General features: G+C 39.1%; 1 protein-coding gene across 2 annotated transcripts in view; it reads left to right on the forward strand.

Moving 5' to 3' along the window:
* The window catches only part of igsf9a (immunoglobulin superfamily, member 9a), a 63,247-nt gene that overhangs the window by 26,963 nt on the left and 15,148 nt on the right, over positions 1 to 21,136 (forward strand). For both annotated transcript variants that reach the window (XM_085279088.1, XM_085279087.1), the window contains 8 exons: positions 2,098 to 2,239; positions 6,661 to 6,806; positions 9,459 to 9,601; positions 14,766 to 14,906; positions 15,387 to 15,503; positions 17,327 to 17,477; positions 17,730 to 17,841; positions 19,377 to 19,567. In XM_085279088.1, coding sequence (XP_085135214.1) covers positions 2,098 to 2,239; positions 6,661 to 6,806; positions 9,459 to 9,601; positions 14,766 to 14,906; positions 15,387 to 15,503; positions 17,327 to 17,477; positions 17,730 to 17,841; positions 19,377 to 19,567 — 1,143 coding nt within the window. The remainder of the gene's footprint in view (positions 1 to 2,097; positions 2,240 to 6,660; positions 6,807 to 9,458; positions 9,602 to 14,765; positions 14,907 to 15,386; positions 15,504 to 17,326; positions 17,478 to 17,729; positions 17,842 to 19,376; positions 19,568 to 21,136) is intronic.

Here is a 21,136-nt window from a genome sequence, read left to right on the forward strand (position 1 = left end):
TGCAATGGCATGAAAACAGAACAAAACATATTACATATACATTAAAAGATGCTTGGGGTAACTCTGCAAAGATTTTTTTACATAGTTTGTCTAGTAGAGTGGTTCTGATTCATTCTTAAATAGTAAAGTAATGATACCTTAATTGTCTTTTGTCAGTAAAATTTTAATGTACTGCACTTACATACAGTGACTAACACTACCTATCATTAAAAACAAAAAAAAATGCAAATGTTTCAGAAAGCTGTAAAAAGCTCATTTAAAATTAAGAAACATATATATATTTTTATTTACTATACAAATAACAAACCAATTAAATCATGTTCTTAAACCCACATTTGAGCCAGCACACTGGACTTCTCTGACAAGTATATCATTCAACCACTAAAACTAATTTATCTATTCAGGAATGCAAGTAAATATCTGTAGTTTGCCATCTTAATCAAAAAATAATAATGTCCTTAACAATTTTTTTCTGCTTCTTTTGTAAAACAGTAAATTTGAAAATTAAGAGATAACAACAGTAATTAATTAAAATTATATTTTTAATGCTAAAATATGAAGTGCTTATGCATACTGATACATTAACCATCACAGAAAATATTCTAGTAATTGCCTATACTCTTAGTTTAGGGCATCTGTGCATCTATAGAGCACCCTTGTACTCTATATACTGTATATACTCTGCATGTATGGATTTTTGTCAGATATATTGATGTCATAATTTTTTACTTCACTAAAAATGTTTAAGCACTGGCCTCACATATGCACAATCTGAGCTGTGTTTACTATTTCTACAAAATAGTGTCTTGACAAATTGGTTACTAATAACAGGTGAAGTCTATACTCCAACTTATCACCTGTACGGCACATATTGAGAATATAAATTTTTAAGTAAGTACGTACTTTGGTTTCTGAACAAGGACCCAGCAGACCTTGGAGAGAGACAAAGGGCTGCTCATAAAGAATGTAAAAGATGTATAAATACAGTGTATGTGACATGTCTGGTCAAGCAAAGACATGATGGGGACCGCTGCAACATCGCAGAATGTTTTGTATATTTTAGTGTTACGGTTAAAAGAAATGTTTGAAAAGCCAATGGGGTATTAAGTTGGATTTTATTTTCATTTCTCAGTAAACATCTACTTCTTACAATTCAACTTTTGCTGTGTTGTATTTTGTTTCTTTTATTAGGTTTTAGCATCTATTTTTGTTGTTATTACGTTTCACCAATATACAACCTATTTAACCATTAAATATCCAGTTGTTTCCCACTTTATCTGTGGTTGTGTCTTTCGCTACCATGCATTTCATGAATAATTCATTCTGATATTTATTAGATTGATATTTTGCATCACAGACTATTTCATTTTTTTCTCTCCTATGAATAATACGATTTTTAAGGGAATGTAAGAAATTAGTAGATGTCTCAAGGAGGGTAAAACAGGTTTTGCTCTGAGACCAGCTAAAACAAAAGGAATACAACATACTATACTCCTCTACAAGAAGAATACTGTAGTCCAGCGTAATGTTAAAGGATAATACTGAGCTACTGATGTATTTATATAAGGCATCTTTTATATCACGCTTAAGTATTTTTTAATACTTGAGCAATATACTGTCTTTTGTTGCATCATAAAAAAGGTGTAAGATAGTGAAGGTTACAGTAAGTATAATTTAATTAAAAGAGAATGCAATATACTAGAATAGATGCAACAATCTATTTGAGTCTTTTATCATTATTTGATTATATTGCAGCTCTTTCCTAAGAGGTCCTTCCAATTCAGTTTTTTTTTTTGGCAAAATAGTCATTAAAGTAAAAGGAGAATACGACACCTAGTGTAGATAAGGGACACATTGTGAGGATGAGTATTGAGAAAGAGAAATCTGTTAAAACTGTTATTTGTATGAGGTGAATTTATTCATCTAGATACAAAGGAATTGTACTTATGTAATTTATTAATTTTTTGTGTCCTCTGCCAAACTGACACTGTTTCTTAGATTTTTAGGTTATTTATTTAATAACTATAGAGACAAAAAAAAAAGGAAATCTTTATTATTATACCCTGCACTCAGCCTTTTTGTATCCTGCATCTCCAGGTCCGCCTGTCATTGTCATACCTCCCAAAAACACCTCTCTGAATATGTCCCAAGATGCACATCTCCAGTGCCAGGCAGTGGCAGATCCCCCCAACATGACATACGTGTGGGAAAAAGGTGGAGAAAATGTCTATCATATAGAGTGAGTGAACTACCATTTTGATTATTATCCTTTTTTCTTTTCTTTTTTTTCCGAGAATGTTGGAAAAGCTTAGTGGTTGTTACGTAAATCGAATTTTGTGCTTTTTGTTCAAGATTGCCTTCATTATCTTTTGCATCATAAAAAAAGGAAAATCACAAAAAGCGGATTACTGAGATTTGTCACATTAAATCTTTAATTTAAATTTTTTTTAAAAAAGGAAAAAGAACCCAACATGTTGGGCAGGTTGTACAAGAGATGAGATTTACTTTATAGTGACTGTATTGAAAATTTACCAGAAGCTTAACCTCACCTCCTCCTACAGTATATCTTAGTAATAGGCATTATAGCACACAAAAGCCCAATTCTGTGGGTTTAACAAATCCAGAACATTCCTTAAAAGTATGTCTGACATCTACTTGTGTCAGTTCATTGAATACTTTCATGACAATAACTAACATGCAGTCTGCAGAGTGTCTTTATTAAACAGGCGCAGATCTTGTACGTGTTGGTATATACTGACATTTTGGTGAATGAGGGCGAGTCTTCAGACTCTGCATTAAATAAAGGGATACATGAGATCACAAAATGTGCTCATGAAATTTACAGCAAGATGTCATCAATTTTATATGTTTTATCATTCAATTATTTATAAGGCACTCAAACCCCCTGTCACTCAAGTTCAAAAATGTCAGGTAAACGTGGATCCATACGTTCTGTTGATCTGGAAACATGGATACATTCATGCAAAGATCACTTTATTATGAAACCCTCATTGATGCTGCATATAATGCATGGTAAATGCAATACATAGTATGGTTTCTTTGAGTTTAATAGCTAATGTTTGCATGCACTAAAATAGCAACAAATTTACCAGGCAAATGTAAAATTGTTATAAAACTGCAACAGCACCAAGGGAAAATACACCCAATACAGCCTGTAGGTTTTTTTTTGTTATTCATAAAAACTGAGTATTTAGTGTCCCGTGGGAGTGTCTAAGGTGATCTGTGGTTTGTCTGCCAGAATATGCACATCACTGTGCTCAAGCTTTTTAGTGCCAAAAATAAGAAATGCTTTTAAAAATAACACCATGAATTGCTTTTATTTGTCAAGTTACTTCAGGGCACCTTTTCTAGCTGGAGATAGTCTTTCAGGCTATGCATTTGCAGTTGTTGTCATGCTTCAGAATTCATCATGGACCAATCACACGTCCCCACATACTGTTGAATAAGTATATAAGCACCTGACGTGACTTGTTGTTTTCTAGATACAAGTGAAACATCTAGACAGACCTGAATTAACGAAAATGAGCACTGAGTGATTTCTTTTCACTCTGAGGTAACATTGACTGCACAAACTGTTTTTACAGTCCAGTGGTGATCTAAGGGCCACGTTAAAGAACTCACAACTAAAAGGTTTCTTTGCTGGCCCAGAATTGAAAGCGCTTTGCAGTAATCAAGTCTGCTAGTGATGAAAGAATGCTTTATTCCTTCGGTATATGCCTAGGAGAGAGGGTGAGCTGTGCACCAGAAATATTCCTGAGATGATAGAAGGTGGATTTTTTTTTTTTTTTTTTTTTTTTGCTACTTCAGATGTGAAATTTAAATAAGGAAAAAAAGAAACACACACACACGCTGAGGTTACTTGTTTGGGGCTTGACATTTTGTGCTAAGGATTTTAAGTCAGAGACGAGCCTCTGTTTTCATATTTTACCTGCAGTTCTTCTTAACTAGTGTGGCTTGTCTATGTTTGTCCAGGTGTAGACAACAGGGTAACACCCATTAGCTGATATGAAAAACAACATTGTATCACATTGAAGTTTTCTAAATCAGTGTTTATTTTCTTATGAATTAATGCCTCATATGCACTGGGCATTAAATATTAATGAGCACAGTGATTAAAAGTAGGGAAAAAACATATATTGCACTGCACTGTCCTCAGTCTCCAATTCTCTTTCTAGTATCAGCTGGTCAAAAGGTATGAAGTTAAAAGTTAGCTGATAGATAATGAATCAGTGGAATCAGAAATGTATCTCGGCAGGTGTTAGATGCAGAAGGTTATTAGTTTGTAAATACTGGAAACAGCATATTTTGTGTGTTTGTAAATGTGCAATTTCACCACAATGTTATAAGACAAAAAATAGGCCAAAATACTTCATTTATCTCATGGTTTTTAACTTATTTTTTTACCCCCAAATTATGTAAAGGACAATAAAAGATAACATTATGTTGTAGTCTCCAAACACAAAGAAAAATACAGAAATAAAATAAAAATAGAAAAGAGAAGAAATTCTGATGTTGCAGTAGCATCAGTCGTGTCACTTTAAAAGAAGAAAAAAGATATTGCCCTGAAAACTGCAAAGCGCCAAATGAGCTTTTCTCTATGAGAGGTTTCATAAAAGCTCTGTTTTGTGCCAGAGAGAAGATGGAGTGAGCAGGGAATGGCTCATGATTGCCAGCATATCATGCACCAGACAATTGAACAGTCTCTTAAAAAACAGTGGCTGGGATAGGGTCAGTTGAGCAGGTTGGGGGCTTAATTTGCATTACTTCTCCCCTTGAGCATTTCTCTAAAACAGGTATTACTGTTCATTATACTCAGGTTAATACTCAACTGGATCTCGATTGGTGGGGGGGAGATTCAGAGAGGCTTTTTGGACCTGATATATATTGCTGTTAACAGCTGAGTAGAGCGTATGAGGATTATTCTGATTATCTATGACTAATGGTGGGAAATAAGCCTTTTTTTTCATTTCTTTGTTAAAAATAGTGAGGTGCTTTTTGACAGTGCCAAAATAGATTTCCTATATTCATTTCTCCATTTACACTCAGATTTCATGCTGTTGTTTGGGTTTAAGATGCAATCATGGCAAAAAAAAATAAATAAATAATCAACACATCCCTTTGAATTTGTCATATTTTCAGTGTATTTTGACCTTTGTACCTTTTAAGAAAGACACTATTCTCAAACTAATTATTTCATGTTCACAGCATTAATTACAAAAAGTAAAGTCATTCATGTGGAAACAGTAAGTAAAGTAAAGTCGTACAGCTGTAACACCTTCAGATCCATAAATTTCGGATCAGGTGTTCCAGATTGGGTGCCAATGATTGGACACTCTTTAGAAGTGAGAGCTGGAACCTGTCTTATTTAAAAAGTATGACATCAAGAGTCTGGTGTTTTCTTTGCTATTGAAGTGTGTCCTCTCATGTCAAGATCTAAAGAACTCTGTAAGGGAATCAGAAAAAAAGTTTTGGGTGCCTATGAGTCTGGCAAGGGACTTAAAAAGATTTTGTACAAGAATGGCTGCCCCAGCAAATTTAGCCCAAGAGTAAAGTGTTTGATGGAAAAAGAAGTCTCCAAGAACCCCCTGGACTTTATTCCAGGACCTACAGGAAACTCTTGCTACTGTTCATGTGCTGACCTGCAGATGAGATGTGCAAGGAAAAGACTTGGCTGCCTAAAAGTAACATTAGGCCAAAACCAAGACTCTTATGCCTGGCTTTTTGGGTTGCTGTGTTCCAGACTGGTAACTCAAATGTCGATTTGTCAAGTCACAAATGCTGTGACCATCACAAATGTGATGTGATGAGCATGTCACTTATGGACATTTGTGTGTAGTGTCATGATTTGGGGTCGCTGTGGACTGGGGAGTCTCTGAGTCCCAGTTATGAGCAGTTATTATCTTTGCTGTGTAAGATATTATGAATTTATTAAGTAGTTTAAAACTGAACCTGAAGGGTACCCTTTGATGGTATAATGGTTCCCATCAAATAAGCAAATCAGCCAAGGAATGGCTGCAAGAGAAGTGATGAAGAGTTATGAAAAGGCCTAGTCAGGTTAAAAGCTACGTTATCATCTTGTTGCCGTTCAGCAGAAATGATGTCACAAATAGAGCTGGCTATGTTTGTTTTACATTGTAGGAGGATTTAAATGGGCTGTACATGAAAAAAGCCCTCTATCATAATACAGTTGACTGAAATCTACATGTGGCAGTGGCAGAAAATTTTACAAGAGCCTGGTGGATAATTGTGCAAAAATACCTACAAGTTATTGATGCCAAACAGGGCAGTATTAGCTTAAGAGAGCAAGAGTAACGTGGATATTAAATGTGTTTGTTGAGTTATTAGAATAGAAACTGCTAATTAAAAATGCTAATTATTCCATTTGTTTGTTTGTCTTTTTTTTCCTTTCTCTTTAAATATAAGGATGTATAACATGAGTGGGCACACTGCCTCTCACTCTAACTGAAATAAAATGAAATGTCCTTAACCTCCATCTGCACAGAACAGTGAATAACAATATTAATAATAACAAAAAAAAAAAACCCTCCTACACTTTTGATGTTCTGAAAATGTGCTAGAGAATATTTCCCTCTTATTCTAAAGTAGCTGGTTTGCTCTCATACTGATGTTTTTCTCAAGGTCTCTAAAGTCACGAGTGAAGATCATGGTAGATGGGACTCTACTTATCTCCAGGCTGATCCCAGAGGACTCTGGCAACTACACCTGTGTGCCAACCAATGGCCTGCTCATGCCGCCAACTGCCTCTGCCATCCTCACAGTGATGCGTACGTTTGTGTGTGGTCTGTGGCTAATATATAATAAGATGTCATAAGAAGAAATATTTACTGTGTACTTCATTTATCCCAGATTGGTCAATTCTTTTTAGCTACAACACACAACATCTTAAATAAGTTAAACATACACTAATTAATGTACTATATAGCAAGTAAAATATTTCAGTAACTCCAGCAGAAACAACATTTCAAATGGCTACAAAAGTGGTAAAGCAATTAATAGTAAAGCATTAATTGGCTCACAAGTGTCTGTTTTAACTAAGCTGAAATTAATTAAACATCAGGGTACAGACGACTGTCTGCTAGACAGATGTGTTGCATTATAGAGATATTGTATCAAGTATGAAACAATTTTCCGTGTCTGTCCTTGTGGCAGGGGAGCTGAATCAGTCTGTTAGAGAAAGTGCTTCAATGTTTGCTTAGTAACCTCTGCAGTACAGCATAAAAGTTGTCCAGTTTTCATCCAATCACAGAGCCACTATGAGTCCTTAAAAGACTATTTGTAATTTCCTTCAAATTTCATTTCTTTTCATTATTGTCTCTATTATTATGAATATTATTGTCATTAAGGCCTGAGCACTCACAGTGTAAAGGCCCCATTGTATCTGCTCAGTTTAATATTATTTCGACAAAATAATTGCCTGTTTGAGGGCCTAAATTGCATGAAAACTTGTGAAATCTGGCAGTAATTTGGCATTGATTAATTTTAGAAACAACTTCAATAGCAAGGTAAGAGTCCACATGGACTGCCTATGTAACATTTCTGGATTTTAAAACCTTGGTCACCTAGAATAATCAGGTCATTCCCAGTAACCCTCAAACCATTAAAACACACAAAGATGCAAAAAATATTATCAAAGATGTACTTCTATGGGGTGTGAGCATGACACATTAGATAGTGTTTCAGTGGATGGTGCTGACAGAAATCCATCAAGTGTTGGCATCACAGATGGCAGGAGGCTAACACACATAGTAGAGGAAGCTGACACACCTGTATGTAAGTCAGGCGTTGAGTAGCTTGGTCATCCAGAAAGAACCAGAGTCCATTTGCATCACAGTACAAATAAACTTTGACTTGTTCATCTTGTTTTAGTTCACTATGCTGCATTTTCAGCACTGATAACTTCTGAACAACTTTCCTCAGCACAGATAACCAAAGCTTTAGGATCAACTGTGCTGTGTGAATATAGAGTAAAGAAACTCAGCCTTTGCACAATCCTCCTTTTCATCTAAGTCCATTAAGGCAAGAACCAAGCTCCCCTATGCCTTGAAAATGTCTAGATTATTATTTTTTCTTTAGAGGCAAAAAAGAAAGTGGATTCTAAGAAACCAGCCGTGTCATATATTTTATATAGTTTATATATTGAAAGGGTGGTCTCCTTATTGAATGAAGGGTACATGTACATATAGAGGTTTTACAGTGTGTATACTTCTGTTATGTTTCTGGAGTGGAGATGATATATGTATTTTTGAAAACATATTTCTATTTTTATCTAGTATCTTTGATAGTCTTTAAAATACAAATATGTATCGAAATTAGGTTTTACTTGCCCATGGGCAAGATATGTTTAGTCCATGGTCCTGACAAAGATAAAAACAAAATTATAACTAAACTGGTGAATAGAATATTTAGGAAACCATAACATGATTAGTGTGAGTACATATATGATGGATTTATCTGCCAATGCCAATTAGCAGATTTACTACATATCTGACATGTTTTGCTTACTGTGGGTTGCTGATGACAAAGGGTCAATTAGTCTGAGCTTTCTTTCATATGTCGCATGTATTCCCTTCATGTGGAGTGGCAGTCTTCACTTTAGAAACATTGTAGCATCGTAAGGTAGACAAACACTGTGATGGACAGTCACAAACAATATTTTAAGCTTCATTTTAAGCACTAAGTCATAAAAAAACATGTCCTGATTAGTTTAATTACCACTAAGAAAGCCCCAGTCATATTTTATATATTGAAACAGTGATCTCAGAAAAAATATATAAAAGACAGTAGGAAAGTGAAAGTAACTGATAACTTTAATGCCAAGCGGCAAAGGATATCCGTACCTTCTTTCAACAGAGGTACAGTGGAAATTACAAAGTTCCTGGATGAGACTGATAACTAGTGTTTATTAAGGAAATCTATATAAATTAAATCAAAAAGATGAAAATAAGATTCCAGAGACATTAAATATGGTGTTTTATTGCACTGCTGTCAGCAGTAGAATTAGTTCTGAAATAAACTGTAATGAAAAAATGCACAGTTCCTAGAACTGATGTAGAAAACTAGACCATACATTCCCTTGAAACCCCAATTTTTGTCTTGTTTTTTCCGCTTATTGTATTTTTTATTTGTGAGGCTTCTTTAAGGTTTTGTAAACAGTTCCCTATTAACATTTTGCTCTTGCCTGTGAAATATATTATTCTGTCAGGCACTCAGTCAACTGCAAACTTCTTATACTGAATACACAGACTTGCAGAAAATGCACTACAACAAAACAATTGTTTTTCAAAATAAGTTATGGATCATGGCACAGTTCCTCTGCAGTGGTATGTGCAGTTTTCCTCAGTGTTGACACAGTAAAGTATTTGAATGCTTAACTATTACAAAAATAAATAATGTTTTATCTATATAACTGTTCTCAGACCCAGCCCAGGCACTAAAAATGCCCCAGGAAACATACCTCCCCACAGGTATGGATGGTGTGGTTTCCTGCCCAATGGTAGCTCAGCCCCCGCTGCTCCGTGTGGATTGGATGAAGGACGGAGAACCAGTCGACCTGTCTTTGGTAATAAGAATAATAATTTCCACATAACCGCACATTTTCCTTAATAATCAGCCTTTGCTGTGTCCTTAAAAAAATGCTATCCCCTGTTCTGTGCACCCAACACTAGACTATTGATTTATGATACTCACAAGGAATCACTGGCTGTTTTCTATTAGTACAGAATGCACAATTTGTCCAACATTGCTGTGAGCTTTATGACTCGATAGCTTTGAGCATTTACTATATTTATTTACTATTTATGTAGTTATTTAAACATTATAAATTCACATTTCCTGTGCTGACGCATCAAAATATGTTCTGTTTCCTAGGTCTAAGGCCATGCAATCACATACATTTTAATAGAGTGGCAGACTTTTTTCAGTCTTAAAAGCTATGAAAGCCATCCTTAAGGCATTCCTTACTGCCCCGTGTACTCCCATCTTTTTCTATTATTCTTCTGCTTTCACTTCAATCTACTGCTCATTTCATCTCATTGGATAAATGGGTGTAGGAACCATTACAGATGGGGGAGGGGAGTAGCTTTGTCCTTTCTTTAAAAAAAAAAATAGTTGCACACACACACACACACATACATACATACATACATACATACACATACATATATATATATATATATATATATATATATATATATATATATATATGTGTGTATGTGTATATATATATATATATGTGTGTATGTATATATATATATATATGTGTGTATGTATATATATATATATATATATATGTGTGTATGTATATATATATATATATATATATATATATATATGAGGTGGTGCAACAATACTCGTATCGATATTGAACCGTTCGATACAGTGCTTTCGGTTCGGTACGCATATGTATCGAACAATACAGAGGATCGCAAGTTCGATTCCTGCCTGGGGCGTCTGTATCCAGTAAGGGTCCTAAGGCTAGACTCCTTATGCTAAGTAAGCCTACCGCAGACATGAGCGAGACAGATAAATATGAAGGCATGCCGGCTCGGACGCCGCCCGGATCAACAAGGTCCGCGTCAGGTGTTGAGGAACCAGGGTACCCTGACGAAAAGTGGGCTACTGGAACAAGAAGGCATCGGTGGGCAAGAGACGAAAACAGGGCGTTGTTGGAATGCTACTACGCAAGTAACCCCGGCGGAAGGGGCTACATGAATAGGATGAGGGACCTATGGATTCTTCGATACCCAACATCCACAATGACGGCGAAAAGTGTTCCAACATTCGAAAGAAGGGACTGCTCTCACAGCTAGAGATTGACGAGGTACAACACAAATGCTACGGCAAGGGGGAATCAGGACGCCCGGTCAGGGGGGAGATATCATCACCCCCACCCGAGATTGGGTACATAGCCCCAAGTGCGATAGGAGAAGGATCGTTGAGTGCGAGAGGAACTGACCTGAAAAATAGGATCATGGCCAAGCTTGAAACCTGGATCCCCCGTAGCCGGTTACCAAGATTACGTGAAGTACCCTCAGAAGGTCTGCTAGATGATGTTAATGCAGCACTACGGACAATACCTACAACCACGATTACCAACACTAACAAGCTGATCTACAATACGGCAGCAGTGATCAGTGAGATGCTTGGCTATAAGTAGAACAGCCACAAGGGGCAGTACCCTCCATGGATCAAAGTAAGATCAAAGTAGCACGGAGGGAGGTTAGCCAACTAACGGAGTTGCAGAAAGGTGCGACAAAGAAGGTGCATAAAAAATACAGCAAGCTGTCCATACCTGAGGCCTTGGAAACTGCCAAGCAAAGACTCACAGCCTTGGCCAGCCGCTTGAGGAGGTACACCAGAGAGATAGAAGGCAGTAGAATAAACCAGCTGTTCTCAACAGAACCAGCAAAGGTGTACTCTCAGTGGCAAGGGAACAATAAGGGAACAGCACCACTAAGGCTGGAGACGGAGCAATACTGGAAGAGCATATGGGAGAAGGACGTAACCCATAACGGCAATGCTCAGTGGCTAGTGGATCTGAGGGCAGACCACAGCGACCTCCCTGAACAGGGTCCAGTAACCATCACAGTGGCAGATATCCAAGAAAGGGTCTCCAGTATGAAGAGTTGGACAGCACCAGGGCCCGACATGGTTCACGCCTACTGGCTAAAGAAGCTGACTGCACTCCACGAGCGTCTGGCAGCACAAATGAATCAGCTGCTAGTTAACGAGAGACACCCGGAATGGCTAACTGAAGGTCGGACGGTCCTGATCCCCAAGGACCCCAAGAAAGGACCGGTCCCCTCCAACTACCGACCAATAACCTGCCTCAGTACTACATGGAAGCTCCTGTCAGGCATCATATCGGCTAAGATCAACAGGCACATGGGTCAATACATGAGTGAGACACAGAAAGGAATTGGCAAGAATACCAGAGGCGCAAAACACCAGCTACTGGTAGACAGAACAGTCAGCCGAGACTGCAAGACCAGACTGACCAACCTGTGCACTGCCTGGATTGATTACAAGAAGGCCTATGACTCAATGCCCCACAGCTGGATACTGGAATGCCTAGAATTGTACAAGATCAATGGGACCCTAAGAGCCTTCATCAGGAACTCAATGGGGATGTGGTGTACAACACTAGAGGCCAACTCCAAGCCCATAGCACAAGTCACCATCAAGTGCGGGATCTACCATGGAGATGCTCTGTCCCCACTGCTGTTCTGCATAGGCCTGAACCCCCTCAGTGAGATCATTAACAAGACTGGCTACGGATACCGACTACGGAACGGAGCAGTTGTCAGCCACCTCCTGTACATGGATGACATCAAGCTGTATGCCAAGAGTGAACGAGACATCGATTCACTGATCCACACTACCAGGCTATACAGCAATGACATTGGAATGTCGTTCGGACTGGAGAAGTGTAGTCGGATGGTAACAAAGAGAGGGAAGGTAGTCAGAACTGAGGGGATTGAACTACCAGAAGGCAACATTGCAGACATAGAGGACAGTTACAAGTACCTGGGGATCCCGCAGGCGAATGGGAACAATGAAGAGGCCGCTAGAAAAGCTGCAACCACCAAGTACCTGCAGAGGGTCAGGCAAGTCCTGAGGAGTCAGCTGAATGGTAAGAACAAGATCCGGGCCATCAACACGCACGCCCTGCCCGTGATCAGGTACCCTGCTGGGGTAATAGGCTGGCCAAAGGAGGAGATAGAAGCCACTGACATAAAGACAAGAAAGCTCCTTACCATGCATGGAGGGTTTCACCCTAAGTCCAGCACCCTGAGACTGTACGCTAAGCGGAAGGAAGGGGGCTGGGGACTGGTGAGTGTCAGCACCACAGTCCAGGCTGAGACAAGGAACATCCAAGAATACATTGGGAAGATGGCCCCAACTGACCGAGTGCTCAGTGAATACCTCAGGCAGCAGAAACCCAAGAAAGAGGAGGGAGACGAGGAACCATCATGGAAGGACAGGCCCCTGCACGGTATGTACCACCGGCAGATAGAGGAGGTGGCTGATATCCAGAAATCCTACCAGTGGCTGGACAAAGCTGGACTGAAAGACAGCACAGAGGCACTGATCATGGCAGCACAAGAACAAGCTCTGAGTACAAGATCCATAGAGGCTGGGGTCTATCACACCAGGCAAGACCCCAGGTGCAGGCTGTGTAAAGATGCCCCAGAGACAATCCAGCACATAACAGCAGGGTGCAAGATGCTAGCAGGCAAGGCATACATGGAACGCCATAACCAAGTGGCCGGCATAGTGTACAGGAACATCTGTGCCGAGTATAACCTGGAAGTCCCGAGGTCAAAATGGGAGATGCCCCCAAGGGTGGTGGAGAATGACCGAGCTAAGATCCTGTGGGACTTCCAGATACAGATGGACAAAATGGTGGTGGCTAACCAACCGGACATAGTGGTGGTAGACAAACAGAAGAAGACGGCCGTAGTGATCGATGTAGCGGTTCCGAATGACAGCAATATCAGGAAGATGGAACACGAGAAGCTGGAGAAATACCAAGGGCTCAGAGAAGAGCTCGAGAGGATGTGGAGGGTGAAGGTAATGGTGGTCCCCGTGGTAATCGGAGCACTAGGTGCGGTGACTCCCAAGCTAGGCGAGTGGCTCCAGCAGATCCCGGGAACAACATCGGAGATCTCTGTCCAGAAGAGCGCAGTCCTGGGAACAGCTAAGATACTGCGCAGGACCCTCAAGCTCCCAGGCCTCTGGTAGAGGACCCGAGCTTGAAGGATAAACCGCCCGCAGGGGCGTGCTGGGTGTTTTTTATTTTTATTTTATATATATATATGCTGGGTGTAATATATATGCCTATATCTATTTATATCTATATTTATTTCTTTTACAATGTAAGACCTTGGGAAGCAGCTTTTAAAATTAAATCATTCCCTTAGTTTTGTGTGCAAAACAGCCACCCGCTTCCTTTTCCCCCTCATCTTTACACAGTGAGCTGACCCCCTCCTCAGTGCTTTATGTCTGAGCTGTGGACATGTCAGCAGATGAGATGCACCACAGGAAATGCGTTAGATTCCTGCAGTGTGGGACACAGGCGCTAGAGTCAGGCTGTTATTCTGCCAATTATTCCAATTCTACCATGGACGTCACAAGCTCTCATACCCACAGTAATACTTTCTTACTGCCTCATTCTGGGAGGGGGGGCATGATAGCAATTTTGACTTCATTATACTGAGTGGCAACCTTTTGCACAGTCAAAGCTAAACACAAGCCTTCCAGCTGTGACTTAATGGAACAAAAAAATGACTGAAAATTTACGGTTTTAAAAGCAAATGCTTGAAAGCTTTGCAGGCCATTTCTGTGTGTTTTGACTGACCTGACTGAGAAAAATAAAAAAATAAAAAATCTTTTCTAATCAGACAAAAATCACATCTTTTAACATTTATTGTAAATCTCTTCTTGCAAAAACGGTGCCATTTGGATGGAATCTGTGTAGCAGGGACTACAAATATCAAAAACTGTACTTACTATACAGTGAATCATTCATACATATCTGAAAAGCGCATATTTTGCTTGCTTGGTTACGGATTTCCTGCCATTTAGCTCTTTGAGCATTCTGCCTACTTCCTGTTTAAAATATGTTTTTTACATTTACTTGGTGTATTATTCAAAATTGTGTGTGCTAGTTCCTTTTAACCTCTTACTGTGAGAGGTGTATACAAATTGTGCATTTCTCTCAGTATCCAGGATGGACCTTAGCACCAGATGGTTCTTTGTTCATGGCAACTGTCAACGATGATGCAGCGGGCATGTACAGGTGTACTCCGTACAACAGCTATGGCACTATGGGCACATCTGGACCAACTAGTGTAATTCTACAGGTTAGTGTGCAGTCCAGGCCACCTGGGTCTCTCACCACAGGGATGCTGTGTATCACATGAAGCCACTGTAATGATGTACGCAAGACAGATTACATTTCACGCACCACAAATACCGCCTTTGTGGTTTAGATGTGACCTAAAAGCTCATCGAATCTGCCTCCGAATCTGTCCTGTTCTTATGACTGAGCTGTCAATTGTGATAATTTTAATTAGCCACAACTGTATCTGTCACAGCGAATTAAAAACTTTAAGAGAAACGACATTTTATTGACCTTTTTACTCTGACGTGAGCCCTCTGACATTAATAGAAGTCAACTCAGAGTAACTACAATGGTGGCACTATTGGGGAGTTAATTGTGTGGCTAATCCTTTTGTTATTAAGATAATCTTGTCCAAAGCGGCAGTAATCCAGTCTTAAAATCCATTGTTGGGATTGCTGCGGACTCCTTAATTCAGCTATATTGTTTTGGCAATTCGCAGGATCCCCCTTCATTCAGCATCACTCCGGAGAAACAGTATAAAGTGGAGGCTGGTAGAACCCTGCTTATCCCCTGTCAAGGAAATGTGGACCCAACAATTAAAGTGACCTGGAGCAAGGTAAATTACCCACTGTGGTTTATTTAAAAAGCGAGCTGTCCTGTTTTATTCATGTCAGTGCAAATGCTTACACGGATCTTCAATTTATATTGTTTACTCAGAAATCAGAATCAGACACATGAGTCAGTGCTTGCACAGGACATAGAGTACATATGATGCAGTCTGGGTGTATATAAACAGATACATTTCCAGTTATTGTTTTCCTGATGTACTTTTCTAAATGAGTAAAGACAATATTTTTCACTCTTCCACCCTGCATCCATTTGACTCATGATGACTCATCTTGCACTTAGGGATGTATACATAAATGTATCCAGTAAAACACGTTGAGGGGTGACTGCCTAACCCCTCCCATCGTATAAATCTGTACTTGACCTTAGCTTGTGGGTAGTAGTAGCTGGTGGAGCTGTATCATGTAGGAGGCGTGTGTTTTGATTGCAGTTGGCAAAAATTTTGTTTAGGCTTCCAAAGGACAGAGGTCTAATTTATTCATTTCTAGTTGATCCTCCTCCTCCTCATCTAAGAACATGGATAAAGGAGGTGTGGATGGATGCAAACAGTGCTGTACAGCTCTATGATGTGTTGTGCTGTAGGCACTTAACATGCCATCTTCTTAGTTATCTAAAGGATTTGAGCTCATCTCCTGTATAATAATATCCTACGCAGATTTTCCAGTTCACTTGAAAATAAGTCGCATTACAGAAGCCCCAAACGCAATTTCATTGTTCTTGACAATGACAATAAATAAATAAATACTAATACTAATACTAAATAAGAGATGCTCTTGCTGCCATTTGACTAGTCTAAGAAGTAACTAGACGAAATGATGATGAGTGCAGCCAGAAGCAAAATCAGTGCATCAGTGTCTTTCCTTGCGAGAGATTGAGACCAGTCAGCAGTTGAAAGAGCAACTTTATCACCACTTTTTATTATGAAATTGCCTACTTTTCAATTTAAAAAAGGACTTTATATCCACACTCACAGAAATAAGGGCAAAAATCGGATGGTTGTATAACAAAATTGCTATGCATGCTGTAAACTTTACGACTCAAATTTAGCAGAAATCTGCTGTTTAACATCCTTTGTCATTACATCTCAAATCCAGTCACTTGGAGTATAGACAGTAGACTGTATATAATGTGGGTATAACCTTAGTACACTCACCCAGCAGATATTTGAAGTTTTCACTTAACCATTTTGGCTACTGCCATAATTTTTGAAAACCAGACACTGTGAATTGGACCTTTGTTCCATTCCTGGTCTCTGTTGTGGCTCTGTTTGCTATTCTAGCCCACTTATCAAACAATCGGCATACACAGCATTGTCCATGTTGAGTTGGGGTGCAACATGTTTGCAGGGTTTGAAGGCTCTCCACAATACCTCTTCAATGGACACAACAACAGTATCATAAATGAATCATGTGATGTTTCTACAGTCATTGGTGTACAATCAGACCTCTTTTCACAAACAGGGCCCCCAGTGGCTATTAGAAGAATTGCAGGTTTAAGGCAGTTCTGCATTAGCTTTTCAAACCTAGAGGACTACATTCAATTTTTCAATGGAGCCCAAACAAAATCAATCAATCAATCAATAAATAAGCTTATCAATAAATATATTTCCCAATATGTCTGGTCAGCAATGCATATTAAATTGCACAAGTTAAATTAACTCTTGACTTGTGTTTGATTTGTAATTTGTTTGTCCTAATATGTCCCAGCTATTTGTGAAAGTTATAAGATGTTTCATTCATGCTATAGGTACATCTGATTATGCCAACGCAGAGAGTTTTCTTCCACATGTGAATGGTTTGGTGTTTTTGATAGGTCGGCCTGGCTCGTAGCGTTTCCTACTCCGTAGAACCGGATGGTTCTTTGCTGCTGCAGCCTTTGACCAAGGACCACCAGGGGGTGTGGGAGTGCAGCGCTTCTAATCGTGTAGCCTCAGTAAAGACCAGTACACACGTATTTGTTCTGGGTGAGTCCTGTCTAACAATACCATAACCACACAGTGATTACATGAGCTGTGCACATTTTTAGTTTTTACTTTCCCAAATTATTTTCTGTATACCTGTGTAAACCTTTATTACACCCAGCACAGGCCAGATGCCTGTGCCTCCACTCCGCCTCCGATGGATAAATGTGGTACAGAGAGAGATGGCCTCTAAACTCCAGGTAGTTGAAGTGCTGGCCGATTTCCATCAACACCTCTCCATTCCCTCCATTACAGGAACCAGTCCCCATGCGGCTACCTCTCTGTCCGTGTCTCCAGGGGTGAAGCAGGCCAACATATCCTGGGAGGCAGGCTTTGATGGAGGATCAGCACAGACATTTTCAGTTTGGTGGGTGTAAAGCCACCCACTTTCTTTTCGGGCAGTAACCATGGCAGCCATCGACAGCAGTGGTATCACTCTATTGATCTCCCGAATGAGGAGTTCATTTATCTGTTATCACTTGTTGGCAGCTTCAATAAAAAAAAACGCTGCTACAGAGCATTACTTTATAATGCAGTGGCCATGCTAGCTACAATACAAGGTTACTGACAAAAGAGAGGATAATCTGCCTACTTTCTTTTCCTGTGAATCAGCACTTTTGTTCTGATGAATCATAGATGAATGGATTTTGTTTTAGATATGCTTGTGGTGTGGTGGAGAGAATAAAAGGAATCTTAAATTGGTGGAACTTGGTCAAAAACAACCAGAATTATGTGTGCACTGTTAAAAATAAAGTTTAGCATGAACACGAAGTGTATATTTTCTAATTAATTTCAAGAAATAAATAATAAACTATATTTAGATCACTATGTATTTTTTATGTCAGAGAATACTAGTACAGAGATACACAAAAGTTCTTCAAAGACCACACTGTAACCTGAGAGTGCTACATCAGATGAACATGAGATGAGCTGTCTTAATCCTTGAGAGGGAACTGGGTCAGTGCTACAGTAAGGAGCACATAAATAAATCTAAACGACTTCAAAAATACTAAAATAGATCAGCCATGAAGGATAAACAACCTCCTGAGTCTTGGCTGCAGCTTCCTTTGATAGCCTGTGGTCACAGCATGTGTTGCCGTGACCACAGGTTAAATGAAAATACTACAGTGAGAAAAGCAAGAGGATGATCGTCTTACTATAAGAAGTTCAGCATATAAGGATATTTGGGTATAATGTGAAAGTTATACCTATTGAAACTTTAATCACCATACGTTTCAGTTATGTTCACAAATGATTTAAAAAAAAAAACATGTTCTTGTTGCACTTTGTTGCGTCTAGCAGAAGAAATGTTAAAAATCATGCATATGTGTTATAGCTCTTTGGGCAGCTTTTTATTCCTCTTGAAAATGAAACAAGTCTCTGCTCTTGTAATTTTCCTAATAAAAGTGATTTGCTTGTTGCAGAACACAGTAAAATAAGGTCTCTGCACTGAATTCTTTGTACACTTGAATATCAAAAGAGAAAGTCAGCTTAACCATGTTAATGTTACCAGTAGCACTGATGGAGTCCAAGTCATCATTTAAAAAAAACAAAAAACCTGCTTTTCTGAAACTGGTATTAATATTTCTTCTGCTGTTTTTGAATAGGTGAATAGGGTATTTTTTAGCCTTAAGGTCAGGTAATTTTCTCTGTAGAGAAAAGACGTGTAGAACCTCAGCTCTGGTAGAAACATGAAAATCACTATAATTGGAGTTGCAAGCTCTCTGTGCAATTTCACAGGATACATCAGTGCCGTCTCTGCCACACATTCTGGAGCTGATGACGAATATGAATGTTTAATGAAACCTACTTTTCTGTCATGTTTCATAAAATCACACTCCCAGAATTCCCTGCTCCTCTTTTGTTCTCACTCCTTTTCTCTTTGTCTCGCCTCCTCTGCAGGGTGAAAAAGATTTCAGCAAGTGATGATGATGGGAAGCAGGACTGGTTCTCTGTGCCTGTGCCCCCCTCCTCTGGCACTAGGCTGCAGGTGACAGGCCTGTCTCCTTCCACCGACTACCAGTTCAGTATCCTGTCTCAGAATAAAATGGGAACTGGCCCCTTCAGTGACATCGCCACTACACGGACTTTGGGTCAGTATCATCCCCTGGTTTTATCTAAATCTGTCTACGGAGCTGCAATTTCAAAGGATGATCTTATTTTGGCACAAAATGGAGATTTGCTGTCTGATTCACTCCAAAGCTCCAAAGCTAACACATCTATTATCAGATGTTTGTATTCCTCCTCACTCTCAGCTGCAGCTAATTAAGGTTAATTCTGCCCAAAGGCCAAAAGCAAACTTTAGCTGTTGTGTGATAAATACACGAGTCAGCTCTCAGTGACAATAATAATGTTCTTGCAGTACAACTAACTTTGTGACTGAAGAAGTCTGTAAGTTATTTCATCATTTGGTCTATTCCCCAGCACAAACCTAAACATCATTTTCAGTCATGATTTTCGGTGCCTAGAAGATGAAACCTAATGGGTTTATCTCATCTTTCACGTCTTTCACATTTCAGGCTCGGTCCAAAAATTGATTAACTGGTTCGCATACATGTGTTGTTTCTTATCTCACTATTGCTACTTTTAAATACAGACTTAAAATGCCAAATAAACACATAAAACAAAAGGTCTGCACACTCATTGCAACTCTTATAGCATTCTTTGATCCCATTTAAGCATTCCTGTAGTGACACAAACTGGAAACAAAATACAGTGCAGTGAAACAGGATTTCCTCTCTTCACGATTTCTTATTTTTCTTTTTTATGTTTGCTACACGTTTCAAATAAAAAAAAATTAATGTTAGACAAGGTCAACTAAATGAATAATATATGCAGTTTTTAAATGATGATATAATTTATTAAGGGGGTAATAAGCAAACCTACCTGTGCCTGTGTGTGGAAAAGAAGAAGAAGAAGAAAGTGTGTACATTATTGTACTTTATTGAGCCCCGTGGGGAAATTGCTCTCTGCATTTAACCCATTCACTCAGTGAAGCAGTGGGCAGCCATTGGGCGCCCGGGGAGCAGTGTGTAGGGACGGTACCTTGCTCAGGGGTACCTCAGGGTAGCTGTTAAGGGGAATCGAACCCCCGACCTTCCGATCATGGGGCAGCCACTCTACCTACTGAGCTATCCCTGCCCAAAAAAAGTTGGCCCTAAATCTAATAACCTTCTTATCGCTGGGGAGCAATTTTGGCCCACTCTTCTTTGTAGAATTGTTTTAATTCAGGCACGCTAGAGGGTTTTCAAGCATTAAAGGCCCGATTTAGGTCATGCAAAACCATCTCATTTGAATTTAATTCCAAACTTTGACTAGCTCACCTTTGTTTTGTCTGTTTGAACAATTCAGAGGTGGACTTGCTGGTGTGTTTCAGATCATTGTTCATAGGTTACTTTTTCACATAGGTTTGGATAGCTTTTTTTTTAAATTACATTTTGTATTCACTCAAGTGATCTTTGTCTAATATAAAGTTTTTTTTTTACTTTAAACTAGCGATATCCCCATTAGCTTGCGCTAAATAATGCTAAGACACTAAACGGAGATAAAAACATATATAAAGCTTAGCATGTAAGCACTGTCAGAGCAGTATAAATAGAGAGAGCTGCCAGCATGCCTGTCACTCTTTTTCATGTTTAACTTTTTTTTTTTTTCCAGCATTG

Source organism: Mchenga conophoros, linkage group LG7 (genome assembly GCF_057382185.1).
Source record: "Mchenga conophoros isolate Kocher_MC1m ecotype Shallow Benthic linkage group LG7, M_conophoros_male_GT1.1, whole genome shotgun sequence".
Lineage (NCBI taxonomy): Eukaryota > Metazoa > Chordata > Actinopteri > Cichliformes > Cichlidae > Mchenga > Mchenga conophoros.